This window comes from Bufo gargarizans, chromosome 9, assembly GCF_014858855.1.
Source record: "Bufo gargarizans isolate SCDJY-AF-19 chromosome 9, ASM1485885v1, whole genome shotgun sequence".
NCBI lineage: Eukaryota > Metazoa > Chordata > Amphibia > Anura > Bufonidae > Bufo > Bufo gargarizans.
The window spans coordinates 17,850,576-17,869,169 of record NC_058088.1 but is presented as its reverse complement, the minus strand read 5'-3'; the positions used below and the strand labels follow the sequence as shown (position 1 = coordinate 17,869,169).

Sequence of the window (18,594 nt, the reverse complement as noted above, 5' to 3'; positions counted from 1 at the left end):
AATATACCTGCTACCTGGTCCTCTGGTGGTCCCTTTTGTTTGGATCGACCACCAGAGGACACAGGCAGCTCAGTAAAGTAGCACCAAACACCACTACACTACACTACACCCCCCCGTCACTTATTAACTCTTTATGAACCACTGATCACCCCATATAGACTCCCTGATCACCCCCCTGTCATTGATCACCCCCCTGTAAGGCTCCATTCAGACGTCCGTATGATTTTTACGGATCCACTGATACATGGATCGGATCCGCAAAACACATGCGGACGTCTGAATGGAGCCTTACAGGGGGGTGATCAATGACAAGGGGGTGATCACGCATATAGACTTCCTGATCACTTCCCTGTCATTGATCACCCCCCTGTCATTGATCACCCCCTGTAAGGCTCCATTCAGACGTCCGTATGATTTTTTACGGATCCACGGATACATGGATCGGATCCGCAAAACACATACGGACGTCTGAATGGAGCCTTACAGGGGGGTGATCAATGACAGGGGGGTGATCACCCCATATAGACTCCCTGATCACCCCCCTGTCATTGATCACCCCCTGTAAGGCTCCATTCAGACATTTTTTTGGGCCCAAGTTAGTGGAAATTTTTTGTTTGTTTTTGTTTTTGTTTTTTCTTACAAAGTCTCATATTCCACTAAATTGTGTCAAAAAATAAAATCTCACATGGACGCACCATACCCCTCACGGAATCCAAATGCGTAAACATTTTTAGACATTTATATTCCAGATAAATATTCTCACGCTTTAGGGCCCTAAAATGCCAGGGCAGTATAAATACCCCACATGTGACCCCATTTCGGAAAGAAGACACCCCAAGGTATTCCGTGAGGGGCATATTGAGTCCATGAAAGATTTAAATTTTTCTCCCAAGTTAGCGGAAAGGGAGACTTTGTGAGAAAATACAAAAAAAATCAATTTCCGCTAACTTGTGCCAAAAAAAAAAAAATTCTAGGAACTCGCCATGCCCCTCACGGAATACCTTGGGGTGTCTTCTTTCCAAAGTGGGGTCACATGTGGGGTATTTATACTGCCCTGGCTTTTTAGGGGCCCGAAAGCGTGAGAAGAAGTCTGGGATCCAAATGTCTAAAAATGCCCTCCTAAAAGGAATTTGTGCCCCTTTGCCCACCTAGGCTGCAAAAAAGTGTGACACATCTGGTATCGCCGTACTCAGGAGAAGTTGGGGAATGTGTTTTGGGGTGTCATTTTACATATAACCATGCTGGGTGAGAGAAATATCTTGGCAAAAGACAACTTTTCCAATTTTTTTATACAAAGTTGGCATTTGCCAAGATATGTATCTCACCCAGCATGGGTATATGTAAAATGACACCGCAAAACACATTCCCCAACTTCTCCTGAGTACGGCGATACCAGATGTGTGAAACTTTTTTGCAGCCTAGGTGGGCAAAGGGGCACACATTCCAAAGAGCACCTTTCGGATTTCACCGGTCATTTTTTACACATTTTGATTGTAAAGTACTTCTTACACATTTGGGCCCCTAAATTGCCAGGGCAGTATAACTACGCCACAAGTGACCCCATTTTGGAAAGAAGACACCCCAAGGTATTCCGTGAGGGGCATGGCGAGTTCCTAGAATTTTTTATTTTTTGTCGCAAGTTAGTGGAATATGAGACTTTGTAAGGAAAAAAAATATATAAAAAATCATCATTTTCCGCTAACTTGTGACAAAAAATAAAAAATTCTAGGAACTCGCCATGCCCCTCACGGAATACCTTGGGGTGTCTTCTTTCCAAAATGGGGTCACTTGTGGGGTAGTTATACTGCCCTGGCATTCTAGGGGCCTAGATGTGTGAGAAGTAGTTTGCAATCAAAATCTGTAAAAAATGGCCTGCGAAATCCGAAAGGTGCACTTTGGAATGTGTGCCCCTTTGCCCACCTAGGCTAAAAAAAAGTGTCACACATCTGGTATCGCCGTACTCAGGAGAAGTTGGGGAATGTGTTTTGGGGTGTCATTTTACATATACCCATGCTGGGTGAGATAAATATCTTGGTCAAATGCCAACTTTGTAGAAAAAAATTGGAAAAGTTGTCTTTTGCCAAGATATTTCTCTCACCCAGCATGGGTATATGTAAAATGACACCCCAAAACACATTCCCCAACTTCTCTTGAGTACGGCGATACCAGATGTGTCACACTTTTTTGCAGCCTAGGTGGGCAAAGGGGCCCACATTCCAAAGAGCACCTTTCGGATTTCGCAGGCCATTTTTTACACATTTTGATTGCAAAGTACTTCTCACACATATGGGCCCCTAAATTGCCAGGGCAGTATAACTACGCCACAAGTGACCCCATTTTGGAAAGAAGACACCACAAGGTATTCCGTGAGGGGCATGGCGAGTTCCTAGAATTTTTTATTTTTTGTCGCAAGTTAGTGGAATATGAGACATTGTAAGGAAAAAATTAAAAATAAAAAATCATAATTTTCCGCTAACTTGTGACAAAAAATAAAAAGTTCTATGAACTCACTATGCCCATCAGCGAATACCTTAGGGTGTCTACTTTCCGAAATGGGGTCATTTGTGGGGTTTTCTACTGTTTGGGCATTGTAGAACCTCAGGAAACATGACAGGTGCTCAGAAAGTCAGAGCTGCTTCAAAAAGCGGAAATTCACATTTTTGTACCATAGTTTGTAAACGCTATAACTTTTACCCAAACCATTTTTTTTCGCCCAAACATTTTTTTTTTTTTATCAAAGACATGTAGAACAATAAATTTACCGAAAAAATTTATATATGGATGTCGTTTTTTTTGCAAAATTGTACAGCTGAAAATGAAAAATGTCATTTTTTTGCAAAAAAAATCGTTAAATTTCGATTAATAACAAAAAAAGTAAAAATGTCAGCAGCAATGAAATACCACCAAATGAAAGCTCTATTAGTGAGAAGAAAAGGAGGTAAAATTCATTTGGGTGGTAAGTTGCATGACCGAGCAATAAACGGTGAAAGGAGTGTAGTGCAGAAGTGTAAAAAGTGGCCTGGTCATTAAGGGGGTTTCAGCTAGCGGGGTTGAAGTGGTTAATAGCGTCCTGGCTGCCATAGTAACACTGAACGCATTTTGAAGACGGATCCGTCTTCAAATGCTTTCAGTACACTTGCGTTTTTACGGATCCGGCGTGTAATTCCGGCAAGTGGAGTACACGCCGGATCCGAACAACGCAAGTGTGAAAGAGGCCTACAAAAATATGTACCCCAGAATAAATGCATACCTCAGATTACATACAAACAACTGCAAAGCTGATATAAATACAGACTCCCGACACTTGCACAGAACAGCTCACACTCTCCTCTTCTCTGGGGCTTTGCATCTCTACTCATTGACTTGAGGACCTGCACACATATGACCATAAGACTTGTGCAGGTCCTTCTAGAGTGGCAAAATCACCACACATTTGGGATCATTATACAGTGCAGCTTTATTGTGAAAGTACAATGCAGATGTCTACCCTCATTTATCCCTGATGCCAGCCCTGCCAAATGACAGCAGCAAAGGATAGGCTTGTCTGCAGCTTGGAAGAACAAAACGTGATCTATTGGGTGTATTATCTGTTGTGGTCATGCTCTGTATGATGGAAATGAATTCTAATCTTACACTCTTGTTCTCTCTTTTCTTCTGTATGGATCTCTCCTGACATTTCCACACCACATTAACATGTCCTTTGCTTTCCCTACCCCCACACAGAGGGTGACTGTCCAGACCCAGGGATTCCTCTTGGGGCCACAAAAGTAGGAACTTCCTACAATATTGGAATTAAAGTGACATACACATGTGAGAAGGGGCTGCAGATGTTCGGCTCGAAGGAGAGAGTATGTATGGAGAGCAAGCGCTGGTCCGGAGCTGAACCGTCCTGCAGATGTAAGATGCTTTACTGTATTCAGTATGTCCATGTATGGCACCATTGTGTAGCACACCTAAGCATACTTAAAGGGGTTCTCCAGGAATTAAGAAAATGAAAATGCTTAAATATTACTTTATTATAAATATATTGTCATCACTTGTAGTACAAGATACTGTGGTACCTAGGTTGTCTTCACAAAGGACAGGAGTAACATCAGGTACTTGAGGCTTCTCCTTTACTACATAATGGTGAGGGCACTGTTTGAAGTGGGATGCACTTCCATTTCCCAACACGTAAGGTTTGAAGGAGTGGATCTCAGATAGCGTACGCATCCTGGCCAAGCATACATCGCCCACTATTACCCAGCCTTTCATTAGTTATGATGGCTTGTTTTGTCTGGGGAGCAATCATTAGGAGAAGTAAATGGCCACTGTCCTATTAGTTCACACAAAACCTGTCCTAATCACACAGGAGGACAAGTTACTTCACAACACTGCCTCATCCTCCTCTCTGCTCTACTTGTTATGATCCTGAATACAGCTGATAGGCTCTTCAGCTGAATCTCTGTAGGAATGGAGTTCATGAGGAGACATGAAGTACAGAGAGGACGTACAGGACGGGCTGTGGTAATGTGGGGCTGTGGTAATGGACACTGCATACAAGTGCTGCTGCTCATTAGTCACATCCCAACCTCCTCTCTGTACTTCATGTCTCCTTATGAACTCCATTCCTACAGAGATTCAGCTGAAGATCTTATCATCATCCCTGACAAATAGGAGAGGAGGATGAGGCAGCTCTTTAGCTCAGTGTTGTGAAGTATCTTGTAATCCTCTGTGATTAGGACAGGTTTTGTGTGTACTAATAGGACTATGGCCATTTTATTTCTCCTGATTACTGTTCCCCCGACAAAACGGCGGCTGCAGGGTCAGGCGGGGGAACAGCCTGCTGGATGGATCCGTGCTAACGCTAGCGCACCATGCCCCATTAACTACAACATACATATACATACATACACTATAAAACTACAACACACTGCGGTTTTGTCTGGCCGCCTCTCGGCTTGTTTGCTGCGATGCGGCCGGACCCCCGCCCCGCCCCAATTATAGTAAATTGGGACGGAGCAGACTTTCGGCGGCACTGTGGGCTAGTGTTAGCTCGGATCCGGCAGGCTATTCCCCTGCTGGACCCTACTGCCGCTAGAGTAAAAGTAGCCTTACTTGGGTCAGACAATCAGCTAGCTGCAATACCAGACACAGCCAATAGATAACAGTGGCGCTCTTTATAGGGGGGGGACTAGTCTGACCCAATTTTCTAATATGATACAATCCAAAAGTGCGATATCGCTGGTGATTTTTGAAGGTGACTGATGTGTCTCTGTCTTTCATAGATTGGAATACGTTTGATACCCCAGAGGAAGTGGAGGAGAATTTTGCTCCCTCCCTTTATGAAGCAATTGAATCTTTGACCCTGAACAGACCAGACGGTAGGAGAGCTGGATATTTGGATATTATATGTACCTCTTTAAGAGGACCTTCAGAGAGCCCTGGAGGAGCTGATGCAGAGAATGGGAGTGGTAGTGGCCCTGATGAGATGTTGTGTCACGGTGTACTCCCTCAGGCCTTTGCTCCCTGGGGATCGGTGCAGTAGAAATGTAGTATTGAAGAAGGAGGTCAGAATTAAACGTATAACAGTCTCTTATACGAAGTGCAACGTAGACAAATATATTCACTGGCAGCAAATTTTAAGTGCAATCTTCTTGCACCAGTAAGGATGATGGAGGCAGGTTGGATGGCAGCAATTTAGTACCAGTATTGTCCCGGCCTAGTGGTATTTTGGGTGATGGGTGTCTTAGGCTACATGGCTGTGTGACGGTGGTTTAAATAACGGCCATCACACGGCCATTTTTAGAACCAAATAAAGTCTATGGGGCTATTCACATGACGTTTTTTTAACAAATCCTTCACAATCAGGAGAAGAGCAACTGCCTCTGCTCGTGCAAGTGGATGAGGTGAGTAATTTTTTACGTTTTTTTCTGCCAAGTCCCTTTGTCCCTCTTTTTGATCTGAAGTGTAGATTTGCCTTTTTACACTTACAATATTAATCCAGAAAATGCTTGTCTGGTTCCTCTCTGTATTTAAGAGCCGCTTTGTATATTATTTCATTTTTAGATGCAATTTAGATTTTTGGAAATTTCTATATTCTGCTAATTTTTGCGCTATTGTGTAAAAGAAAACTATTGAAGTGTATAGATATGAAGGGAAAATGGATCTTTCACATAGTAAACCAAAATTGTCCCTCTTTGACCTTCCAACAAGTTGGGAGATATGCTCCTGGGGGCTACCATGGAGGATATTATTAGTGATGGGGACCACTATGGTGAACATTATTACTGCTGGGGGCCACTATGGGGGAGTTTATTACTGCTGGGAGCCACTATTGGAGACATTACTACTGTGAGAGGACACGATGTGGGCATAACTACTATGAGGGGATACAATGTGGGTGGAGGCTGCTATTGTCCCTCTTTGTGATTTTCAAAAGTTGGGAGGTATTATTTTTGCTACACTCAAATATAGCAGATACCAAACTGCATTGTTAGAAATGAGAATAAGATAATTCTCAGATGGGTCACTGCAGGTATTTTAACAAGGACCTCCTCTTCACTTGTAATGATGCCTGCCCGCCAGGACATTTCCTTCTGGTCCAACTGCTCCAGACGCTGTGCCTTTAACTCTGTCACAGAGCTTGTTGGCCAAATTTTCCAACACCCAAGAACAAATTAGGCAGAAAGATAGACCCTTACATAAACTATTCCCCTCCAGTCCTCATGAGTCCTCCTCACACAGGTCACTGCTCTGACTCCATATATGGCTTAGGAATCCCTGCTCTGTGTCCATATATGGAGTCAATGTTTTGATGCTGAGGGGGTGTTTTTTATTCCAAGCATCTGGGGACACCCCTGTGTTTTTAAATTTCATTCAGTCAATGCAACCCACAACCTTTTGCATTAGACTCTAACTATTGAGCTATAGGGCTCAATATTAGCAAACGGTGTACCTACTGTGTAACTGCATCTTATATGTATGTTTGTTGTCATATATTTTGTTCATTTGCACTGTGTTTGCCTAGCACTGTTGAAAGGGGTAATAAATACTGAGAGACTTTTGGGACTTTCTAGCTAATAATGAGAAGCTGGTAATTCCACAGCTACCATAGGGTCTAAAGATGAGCATGTTTTGGAGGGAAAAAGCTAGACTTGTGTACCACCAAAACCAGACAGACTGACCTTTTGAATTCCTGGTGCCACCCGTACTACTGAGCACAGACCATGGGCCTCCAGCCTTTTGCCAGGGTACCAGCCATCTGAGAGAGAGAGGGGGATAGCTAGCTCAGGCCTTTCCTGAGCACAAAACCTTCTTCTGCCAGGGAGGAGACTGGAAAAGCCAGCCCTATGCCTCAACTGTATTGTTTTGCACCTGAATTCCTCCAGTAAAGAAGCACACTGGTTTACTGCAGACCCTGACTTTCTGGACTTATTTCCCATTGGGTTTCACCACGCCTTACCATTATTTCCGGAAAGCAACAACCCAGCATAGCGTTGGGGCTACCCCAAACCTGGCCAGACAACTGCATATACAGCCAGGTCCATAAATATTGGGACATCGACACAATTCTATAAATTTTGCCTCTATACACCACCACAATCAATTTGAAATGAAACAGACAGGATGTGCTTTAACTACAGACTGTCAGCTTTAATTTGAGGGTATTTACATCCAAATCAGGTGAACGGTGTAGGAATTACAACAGTTTGCATATCTGCCTCCCACTTGTTAAGGGACCAAAAGTAATGGGACAATTGGCTTCTCAGCTGTTCCATGGCCAGGTGTGTGTTATTCCCTCATTATCCCAATTACAATGAGCAGATAAAAGGTTCAGAGTTCTGTGCTATTTGCATTTGGAATCTGTTGCTGTCAACTCTCAAGATCAGATCCAAAGAGCTGTCACTATCAGTGAAGCAAGCCATCATTAGGCTGAAAAAACACAACAAACCCATCAGAGAGATAGCAAAAACATTAGGCCTGGCCAAAACAACTGTTTGGAACATTCTTAAAAAGAAGGAACGCACCGGTGAGCTCAGCAACACCAAAAGACCCGGAAGACCACGGAAAACAACTGTGGCGGATAACCGAAGAATTATTTCCCTGGTGAAGAAAACGCCCTTCACAACAGTTGGCCAGATCAAGAGCACGCTCCAGGAGGTAGGTGTATGTGTGTCAAAGTCAACAATCAAGAGAAGACTTCACCAGAGTGAATACAGAGGGTTCACCACAAGATGTAAACCATTGGTGAGCCTCAAAAACAGAAAGCCAGATTAGAGTTTACCAAACGACATCTAAAAAAGCCTTCACAGTTCTGGAACAACATCCTATGGACAGATGAGACCAAGATCAACTTGTACCAGAGTGATGGGAAGAGAAGAGTATGGAGAAGGAAAGGAACTGCTCATGATCCTAAGCATACCACCTCATCAGTGAAGCATGGTGGTGGTAGTGTCATGGCGTCGGCATGTATGGCTGCCAATGGAACTGCTTCTCTTGTATTTATTGATGATGTGACTGCTGACAAAAGCAGCAGGATGAATTCTGAAGTGTTTTGGGCAATATTATCTGCTCATATTCAGCCAAATGCTTCAGAACTCATTGGACGGCTCTTCACAGTGCAGATGGACAATGACCCAAAGCATACTGCAAAGCAACCAAAGAGTTTTTTAACAGAAAGAAGTGGAATGATCTGCAATGGCCAAGTCAATCACCTGACCTGAATCCGATTGAGCATGCATTTCACTTACTGAAGACAAAACTGAAGGGAAAATGCCCCAAGAACAAGCAGGAACTGAGGACAGTTGCAGTAGAGGCCTGGCAGAGCATCACCAGGGATGAAACCCAACGTCTGGTGATGTCTATGCGTTCCAGACTTCAGGCTGTAATTGACTGCAAAGGATTTGCAACCAAGTATTAAAAAGTGAAAGTTTGATTTATGATTATTATTCTGTCCTATTACTTTTGGTCCCTTAACAAGTGGGAGGCAGATATGCAAACTGTTGTAATTCCTGCACCGTTCACCTGATTCGGATGTAAATGCCCTCAAATTAAAGCTGACAGTCTGCAGGTAAAGCACATCTTGTTCTTTTCATTTCAAATCCATTGTGGTGGTGTATAGAGCCAAAAATGTTAGAATTGTGTCGATGTTCCAATATTTATAGACCTGAATGTATTGTCTCCAAAATTAGTTTTTTTTTTTTTATACAATACATCGTATATGTGAAAACATAATACATGGGAAAAATACTACAGAGGTTTTAGCCATAGAAAATCTTTTCCTTATTAGCATTGAGCTCTATATCTCAAGGGTTAGATTCTTTGACTTGAATGTAAAAGGATGTGAGTTTGATTCCAGGAACACAGCTCCTTTTTTGTGTAGACTTGTCCTGTATTTATTAAGGTAGCAACCCTACCAATACCAGAAAGCTGCTGTACATTTAAAATAAAATGCACCAACCATACCACCAAAACAAAATGAGATTTATCAAAACTGGTGCAAAGAAAACTAGCTTAGTTGCTGTAGCAAACAATCAGATACCAACTTTCATTTTTCAGGGTTCCTTTGGCAAATGAAAGGCTCGACATGGCCACCATGGGGCGGGCGAACCGCAATAGACATCAATAGGAAGGCGAATTTGAAAACCCACAGGGACTCTTTGTGGCCACAATAGTGATGGAAAAGTTGTTTCAAGGGGACTAACACCTGGACTGTGGCATGCCGGAGGGGGGTCCATGGCAAAACTCCCATGGAAAATTACGTCGTTGACGCAGAGTGTGGTAAGTTGAAATCGCAATGCGATTTATAGAACTTGAATTAATTGCATTACGATTACAACTTTCTCAAATCCGACAGTACATTCTAGCATGGAGTCGTTCCCATGGTGATGGGGACGCTCCATGAGCACGGAAGTCAGCAGAAGTTCTCCATGCTAGAATGTACTGTCGGATTTGAGAAAGTTGAAATCGCAATGCGATTAATTCAAGTTCTATAAATCGCATTGCGATTTCAACAGAACTTCTGCTGACTTCCGTGCTCATGGAGCGTCCCCATCACCATGGGAACGACTCCATGCTAGAATGTACTGTCGGATTTGAGAAAGTTGTAATCGCAATGCGATTAATGCAGGTTATATTAATCGCATTGCGAATTCAACTTAGAGCTGCTGGGTTCCTAATGGTTGTATTGCTAGAATATAGCGAAGATTGAGAATATAGTGCTATATTCGTTATATTCGGCAATTCTAGCAATACAACCATTAGGAACTTAGCTCGCAATGCGTTTAATATAACCTGCAAGTTGAATTCGCAATGCGATTAATATAACCTGCATTATTCGCATTGCGATTACAACTTAGATCTGAGTTCCTAATGGTTGTATTGCTAGAATTGACAACGGATATAGCGCTATATTCTCAGTCTTCGTTATATTCTAGCAATACAACCATTAGGAACCCGGCAGCTCTAAGTTGTAATCGCAATGCGAAAAATATAACCTGTATTAATCGCCTTGCGATTACAACTTTGTGACACTGCAGCTTCAGAATTAATCTAAGATGGATGCTGTCCTTGCTATTTGATAGGAGGTGGGAGGGTCTGGGTGGGAGGGTCTGCTGCTGATTGGCTGGAATGTGTCTGCTGACTGTGAGGTACAGGGTCAAAGTTTGCTCAATGATGATGTATAGGGGGCGGACCGAACATCGCATATGTTCGCCCGCCGCGGCGAACGCGAACATGAGATATTCGCCGGGAACTGTTCGCCGGCGAATAGTTCAGGACATCTCTATTACACAATGGCTAGGTGGCAGCGTAACCATATAAACTGGTCATGCTTTATAAAAAATGCAGTGCAAACACAAACACACAATAAAATCACAATAATTTTTTAACCAGGAGCCATCTCCCCACCTAGCATGACCACCAGCACTGGACTCATTAGGTGGACTTTCTGAGAGGGAATCAAGGATCGGAGGGGGCATGGTAACAGCAATAACCACAAACAGTAGCATTTTTTCTAGTGATTTGAAATTAGACCTTGTTCTATTTTGCCTGATCTAACATAACAATTATCGGTCGGACAACCTGTTCAATACAGCTCTGCAGTTTTTGGGGTTGCATTTTAACCTTAGCCTGTAGAACCTGTGGAAAAATTCATACTCGTCTGCTCCTCTCCACCCTGGAACTCCTCCTCAAAGGTTTGCATTAAAATAGTTATTTCTTTGGGGAAGCTCCTGGACACAATAGAAATAGCGCTCCCTACTGTCTGTGAGATGATCTGTCTGGAGCTACTTCTACTGATACCCATGAACTATATTTACTGGTTCTGATGGACACTGGGTCACTTATGTTCTGGTAAAGGATCAATAAATTATGAGTCTAGACATTGCAGGGGCCTCTACCACCTGTCACACTTTCCTTGGTAACTTTTCTTTTATTCTATGCACAGAGTGGAATCGCAGAATAATAGGAGTGACGACAGAAATTCTCATGAATATCTTCATTATTCTTGATGCCTCTGCAAATGTAGGAGAAGACAACTTCAACATCGCTAAGGAAGCAAGTAAATTGTTCATAGAAAAGGTATGGAGAACATATACAAAGTTATGGCATCTATCCTCTTAGACTACTCTTGCCACAACCCGCAGGGAAGGTATAGGGCCAGGAGGACGGGAGTGGTAGTGGCTCTGGTAGGGGTGGCAGTACTCACAGTTCACAGACTCCCCTAGTGATCCCTGGAGCCATGCAGTGAAGGCAGAGCTGATGTTAAGGGTCGGTGTATGTTTGGTGGAGTCAGTAACCAGGTTCGTTGGTTTGTATACATTTTCTCTTTTTACTAAAATGCTAAATGGGAGTAGTAGTAAATCAAAGAGAAACAAGACACAATCCCAAAGCATATATCACAGTGTGATCCTTTCCCAGTAGTAGCATATGGACAGCAACAATGATGGAGGTTGCAGTACTCTCTCCCTCTATCTCTCTCTAAAACCTCTCAGAACCACTGGCATGCAAAGGGTTTCCTCATAAAAGAAAATCTGTCAGCAGTTTTGTACCTATGACACTGGCTGACCTGTTACATGTGCGCTTGGCAGCTGAAGACATCTGTGTTGGTCCCATGGTCATATGTAAAAACACAAAATGCAATCGCACCCTGCAACCAGCACTCTGCCCTGCCTTTATGCTGGATGTTGAATAAGGCATTGGTGTACATTTTGGCCAAAGCGTAATAAGCCACTCACCACGTCAAGGTCGCCTCCATGTTCATATGTGCCCGTATTGCTGAGAAAGATGATGTTGCGATATATGCAAATGAGCCTCTAGGAGCCACGGGGGCGTTACCATTACACAGCCTTTATCTGCCCATTGCACATGCCTCAGGTCAGCCAGTGTCATAGGTACAAATCTGCTTACAGATGCCCTTTAAGTGCTTCTGCAATTCCCAAAATGCAGAACTAAGATAATCTGTCTCAAATGCTGGTAGGGTGCATTCAGGGCTGGCCTTAGGTGTTCAGGCGTCCTGTGCGAGGTGAACCCCCCCCCCGGTTCACCTAAACATACACAAAGAGGAAAACAATCTTTGTAACAAACCGTTTTTTTTTTATTACAGATAATTTAAGTTCAAGTGCAAACAAGTACAATCATACCCAGTGTCACCCATAGCCAGTCTCCTGCCACCCTTAATCATACCCTGTCACCTTTGCCCAGTCACCTGCCCCCCTTAATCATACAGTGTCATCCAGAGCCAGTCCCCTGCCCCCCTTAATCATACCCAGTGTCACCCAGAGCCAGTCCCCTGCCCCCTTAATCATACCCAGTGTCACCCTTACCCAGTCCCCTGCCCCCCTTAATCATACCCAGTGTCACCCAGAGCCAGTCCCCTGCCCCCTTAATCATACCCAGTGTCACCCTTACCCAGTCCCCTGCCCCCCTTAAATTAAGGGTGACAGACACTGGGTATGATTAAGGGGGCAGGGGACTGGATAAGGGTGACACTGGGTATGATTAAGGGGCAGGGGACTGGCTTTGGTTGACACTGAGTATGATTAAGGGGGGCAGGTGACTGGGCAAAGGTGACAGGGTATGATTAAGGGGGGCAGGAGACTGGCTATGGGTGACACTGGGTATGATTAAGGGCCTTATTCATACCCAGTGTCACCCATAGCCAGTCTCCTGCCCCCCTTAATCATACCCTGTCACCTTTACCCAGTCCCCTGCTGTCCCCCTTAATCATACCAAGTGTCAACCAAAGCCAGTCCCCTGCCCCTTAATCATACCCAGTGTCACCCTTATCCAGTCCCCTGCCCCCTTAATCATACCCAGTGTCTGTCACCCTTATCCAGTCCCCTGCCCCCCCTTAATTAGACCCTGCCCCCATTTAATGAAAGATATTTGGTAAAAACAAAAAAACAAAAACAACAATAAGAACAGGTACTCACTATTTGAAGTCTTCTGCTCCCTCCCTGTCTGCAGAGCACCGGCCGCCGCCCTCACACATTGAGCGGATCCTTCCGCGGCTCTCTGCAAAGGCGCAGCACTTGGACGCGGCGCCTGCGCCCCTAAGCTCCTCCTCCACGCTCTGAACCTGACCTGGCAGCTGCAGCGGCTGAGCTCGCCAGGCTCGCCTCACACAATCTCGGGCCAGCCTGCTGTAAGAGACCGACTGCGAGCTGTGTCGGCCGCCGGGCGCCCCTGTTGCCATGGCGCCCTGTGCGGCCGCACAGCTCGCACACCCCAAAGGCTGGCCCTGGGTGCATTTGCAGTATTCCCTATCAGAACAGTGAGGTCTTTCCTCCATAACCGTGCTAGTTGAATCTGATGCATGGCCTTGTGGGTTCTAGACCATCTGATTTCCTTCTCTCTGGAGAACTCTGGTGAGGTTGAGGCCTAGCTCAGAGGCATTGTCCTGTGTCCGTATGCAGATCTTTCTTAAAGTCCTCCAGAACATTGCACAAAGCAGTTCTGTTGTGTTTTTTTTCCCATGTTTCGTGTAAAATCACATCATGCATCAAGCCTTGGTGAATGAGACCATTGTACAAAGCAGTTTTGGTGTGTCTTTTGAGTCAATTCACAAGAAAAACTGGAATGAAAGCACAATTCCCAGGCTGTGAAGCCTCTGGAAGCCCTTGAACTAAGGTGGCCACCTAAACTGACCCTATTATGATCCATCGTTGGGTGCAGAAGTACAGAAATAAACATTGATCAAAGGGTCCTGCTTCTACGATGGCCCAGAGGCTACAAATGGGCTTCAGGAGAACTGGGGCACATCTTTATACATCATCCAAAAATTGCTATGCGGTGGAGTGTCTATACTATAACATACTGTATGCAGTCAGGAGGACACTGCTCTGAGGAGTCCTCCAAGATGAGTTCTTACTGTAGGTAACTTCCCACCTCCCCATTGGCCATTTAATTGAAGTAGACTCAGCCACATGAAAATGTGTTTTTTGCTCCATTACATACTATACTGATATATCTGGGGACACTTATTACACAATGGAGCTGTTTCCTACAGCAACCTGTCAGGCATTGGCTTCATGTTCCAACTTGCTTTTGATAATTGATGGCTGCAACTGGATGTTGTGGGACACATTATTGGTCTCATTTCCTTTTGCTTTATATGAGCTGGTATGATATATACAATATGCAGATTTTCATCTCCACAGATGAGCAGCTTTGATTTTACCCCTCGCTATTCTATCATCTCGTACGCCACAGAGGCAAAACCCATCATTGAGCTCTCTGACGATGACAGTACAGACGCTTACAAGGTCATTGAAAGGATAGATGCATTTCAATATTTAGGTAATGGATTTCATGTTGTTTTCCCAATAATTGTACAAAGGATTCAAGGTCACAAAGCCAATCACAAAACATCAACCAAGTACTAATATACTCTAAGTCCATGAAGTTAAAGGGGTTTTCCAGTTTAGAAAACCCATTTTATATACCCTACCCTGTTTAGGATCCTCATCTCTTGATTAGAGAGGAGAGCTTATACATAGAGGGTCTCTCGCTTTATAGGACCTAGCCTGTGTTAAATTATACTGACATCTCATACATTGTATGGACAGAGTGTAATGCTTATTTCCTCCAGTGGTGGCACTGTAGGAAAATCGAGCACTTACTGCCAGACTTCCACCACAGATTACATGCAGTCGCTGAAGGTTTTAGCAGGAGGACACTTTGTAATCTTATTTTAAATGGGCCCTTCTAAGTAGGGATTGTCTAAAGTAGAAAAACACTTTAATTGTCCATCTGGGCTTTTTGACAGCTGTTTCACTGCTGAATCCTTGAAATATTTAGATTTGCCCTAGCCTTATTATGAGGACACCTGAAGACCATCTGTATTACCTCTGCCTTTACATTTTTTTTCTTACAGAGCATAGAGATACACGGGGAACAAATACTCAGGCAGCTCTGACTAAAGTTTACGAAATGTTGTCTCTACAAAATGTTAGAGATCCTGACACTTTCCAGAAAACAAAAAATGTTATCATGCTGATCACACATGGTAAGTATTAGGTCATAGTTGCTCCTTCAGAATACTCTTTAAAATCATCTTTGTCCCCACAAATACCATCTCAACCTTGTTTCTTCCCTCTCCTCTTCAATTCATAGCCACTGCTTCAGATTCTCAGCCAGGTTCAGACCAGACCACTAAAAATACAATTGGATCTTCCAGTGGTCCAGGATTTGACAATATCATAGGTCCCAGATTTCTAGCAGAAAACAGTCCCACTTGGAGGTCACTTGTCACTAGGGTCTATTTATTTGGGATGATTCACAAATAACCTACTAGATGATGATGATTAACTTATTGATAATGTGTCGTGTGCATGTAATGTAATGAAATCATCTTCTCTGGGGTCTAAAGAGACCTCAGTCCAATACTTTTCTCATCCTCCTCCTTAAAGGGGTTGTTCATTTTCAGGGGGAACTTTCTGCCAGACACCCCTTCCCCCATGTGGCCAGACCTGAAAGGGGATGCTTGCCTATTTCTCCCCTACCTCTGGGTTCCAGATCGTCGCATGACTCTCACGGTCTTCCCATGTCAACATCCTGTTTGACTTGGTCATGACTGGTTGCAGTTATGACCTGTCCTCCATGTGTCATGTCACTGGGTCATGTGATGCATGGTGCCACCAGTCATTGGCTGCAGCTGCCATGTGACTTGCATCAAACAGGATGTTGACAGGAGGAGACTGGTGCGAAGCAGTGGCAGAGGGGAACCCAGTGGTGGAGAGCTGGTAAGCATGCTTCCTTCAACAGGTACAGCCATATGGGGTAGTCTGGCAGTAAGGCCCCTGAAAGATAAACAAACCCTAAAGTCTGCAGCCAGTACTTTATCCTTACTCGCACAGGCAGATCTACATGTCACTGCAAACACATTCTTTGTCATCATCTCCTCTTCACAACATTTATCTTTCATCCCCTTAGGAAAACATAATATGGGTGGAGACCCTACAGTGGAGGTGAAGAGGATCAGAGAAATTCTGAACATTAAGGAGGACAGTGAACGGGAAGATTATCTAGGTATGGAATATATATATATAGTATGTAATTATAATATTTCCTCATTTAAAGGTGTTATACCATGATTGACGTAATAAAATCTAAATCAGGCATCATGTCGTACATGGGAATATCTTTGTAACAAAACCAGAACCAGCCCTGTACCTTATGCGGCTCCGGAGATCTCGCCATTCATTGCTCCGATTGTTCTGCCAGATTATCTTCATCCTGGCAGGTAAAAGGGGGGTAGGGGGGTCCTTTCTGCTGCAGCTCTATCCCTGTAACTGCCACAGCTTCTAACAGAACATATGGCTGGTGACAGTTGAAGATTTAAAATGAGCACGTGCGACCACCTCAGTGAGACGGACAAAAATTTAAAGCAAAAGAACAAACAGCAGATGGCGCTCTACAGATACATTTTGTTGAATAGCTCACTTGTTATACTAAATGTTTTATTACACGCAATTATAAAATTATTCAGATCCAGGTGCTCATTTGAAAAGTGTAGAGTATACTTCTTGACACAACCTTGGTCTCACTTCCTCCACAGGAAAATGCTTATGAGGCCCTATTCATCCATACTACCTTGCAGTGAAACTGTCTCTGTTGCCCATATCAACCAGCTTTCATTTTACTACAGCAGTTTGATAAATGAGTGAGGCCCATGGTATCCTTCCCTGTCAGTTGAGCGGTTCCCTTTGGCAATGCCAGTAGTGTTGTGTTTGAGAGGGTCTTCAACTTGTCGTATTCCATTCCAACAAAGAATTGTGTCAGTGGAGACCGATGTCCGCACAGGCTCATTCACAGAGACACAGGATTGTTTTCTTGGTCAATTTCCGGACCTTCTCGTTCCAGCAAAAAGCAGTACATGTGGTTTGGTGCAGAAGTGGCGTAATGCAGGATCTATTGCTGAGCCTGATACCAAAAACAATAGACGGAGGGTTTTGAACGCCCGTCGTTGTGGCAGACATCCAGGAGAGGATTGTGAGAAACCAGAGGAAATTGCAGCAAGGATTATTCCCACAGACAAATTTCAGCGAAACAATATGTCAGCCTGTACTGGAATCGCTTCGCCTGAAGCCATCCCGAGTGTCGGTCGGGCAAGAGTTAGAGGAGGGGGATAAACAAAATCGTGCGGTGCATTGCCATCGGCTGATGGATATGATGGTAGATGGATAGTGGTGGGCGAATCGGTTTGCATTGCTACAGACGAACCTGATTCATTCATCACATTATCTTTACTGTGGCCGAGGAACTGTCTTTATAGCGCTGTTAAAATGTATTGTTTCCAATGGGCACCGGTCTTACGAGACCATCTTAATCTCCTGCATGCGACGTTACTGTGAGTAGTCGCGCATGCGCAAATATACTCAACCGCAACTTATTACAAATCCATCTTATTCTGGCCTAGCAGCACTATAAAGACAGCCCCTCGGTCACAGTAAAGATAGTTAGTTCGTAGTGGGACGAACCCGTGCGCTTATCATTATAGATAAACATTTGGACCCATTGCAATACATATCTGATGAAACGCGGTTCAATCTAACTAGATGCGGTCATTCACAGAACAATAGGTCACGCAGAAAATTCGCACCAACAGCCACCTCATGATCCAAAAATCTGCATTTGGTGCATAGCTGTGGGTCTGCGGATTGTGGGTCTCATATTCTTTGATGAATATGGGCCCATGGCTTTCTATGAGCAACTCTGTGCAATGTTATCCAATCTCAGCTATAATTTCCACAATGTCTTTAGTGGGATGTGATGCTCTTCTTACAGGCCGTTTTCAATATATGTTCAAGCACTGTAAGACTTAAATCTCCTGAACAAGTTTCCTGTAGACCCTTGAAAGTCCTTTCACACAGCTTATCTCCACAGAGCTTCTACTCGCACCTCTGTTGACACTGGTATGCCTTTTATTTCCCCAAATATCTTTTACTATTTTCCCTACAATTGAGTAGTATAAGTGCTTGTGGAGTTATTCTGTTCTCTTATGTCTTGTCAATAAATCAGTAACAAGTTTTTAACTATTCTGCTGGATTTTTCACTTATAACTGATTAGAACATTCATTACACGGCAATGTATGTTATCTTCACAAAATT

General features: G+C 43.8%; 1 protein-coding gene across 1 annotated transcript in view; it reads left to right on the top strand.

The window, feature by feature from the left end:
• LOC122946789 (complement factor B-like) overlaps positions 1-18,594 on the top strand; it is an 86,955-nt gene that overhangs the window by 8,238 nt on the left and 60,123 nt on the right. Inside the window, exons 4-9 of the mRNA XM_044306599.1 lie at positions 3,724-3,897; positions 5,268-5,363; positions 11,429-11,562; positions 14,643-14,781; positions 15,359-15,490; positions 16,417-16,512. Of these exons, the coding sequence (XP_044162534.1) occupies positions 3,724-3,897; positions 5,268-5,363; positions 11,429-11,562; positions 14,643-14,781; positions 15,359-15,490; positions 16,417-16,512 (771 nt within the window). The remainder of the gene's footprint in view (positions 1-3,723; positions 3,898-5,267; positions 5,364-11,428; positions 11,563-14,642; positions 14,782-15,358; positions 15,491-16,416; positions 16,513-18,594) is intronic.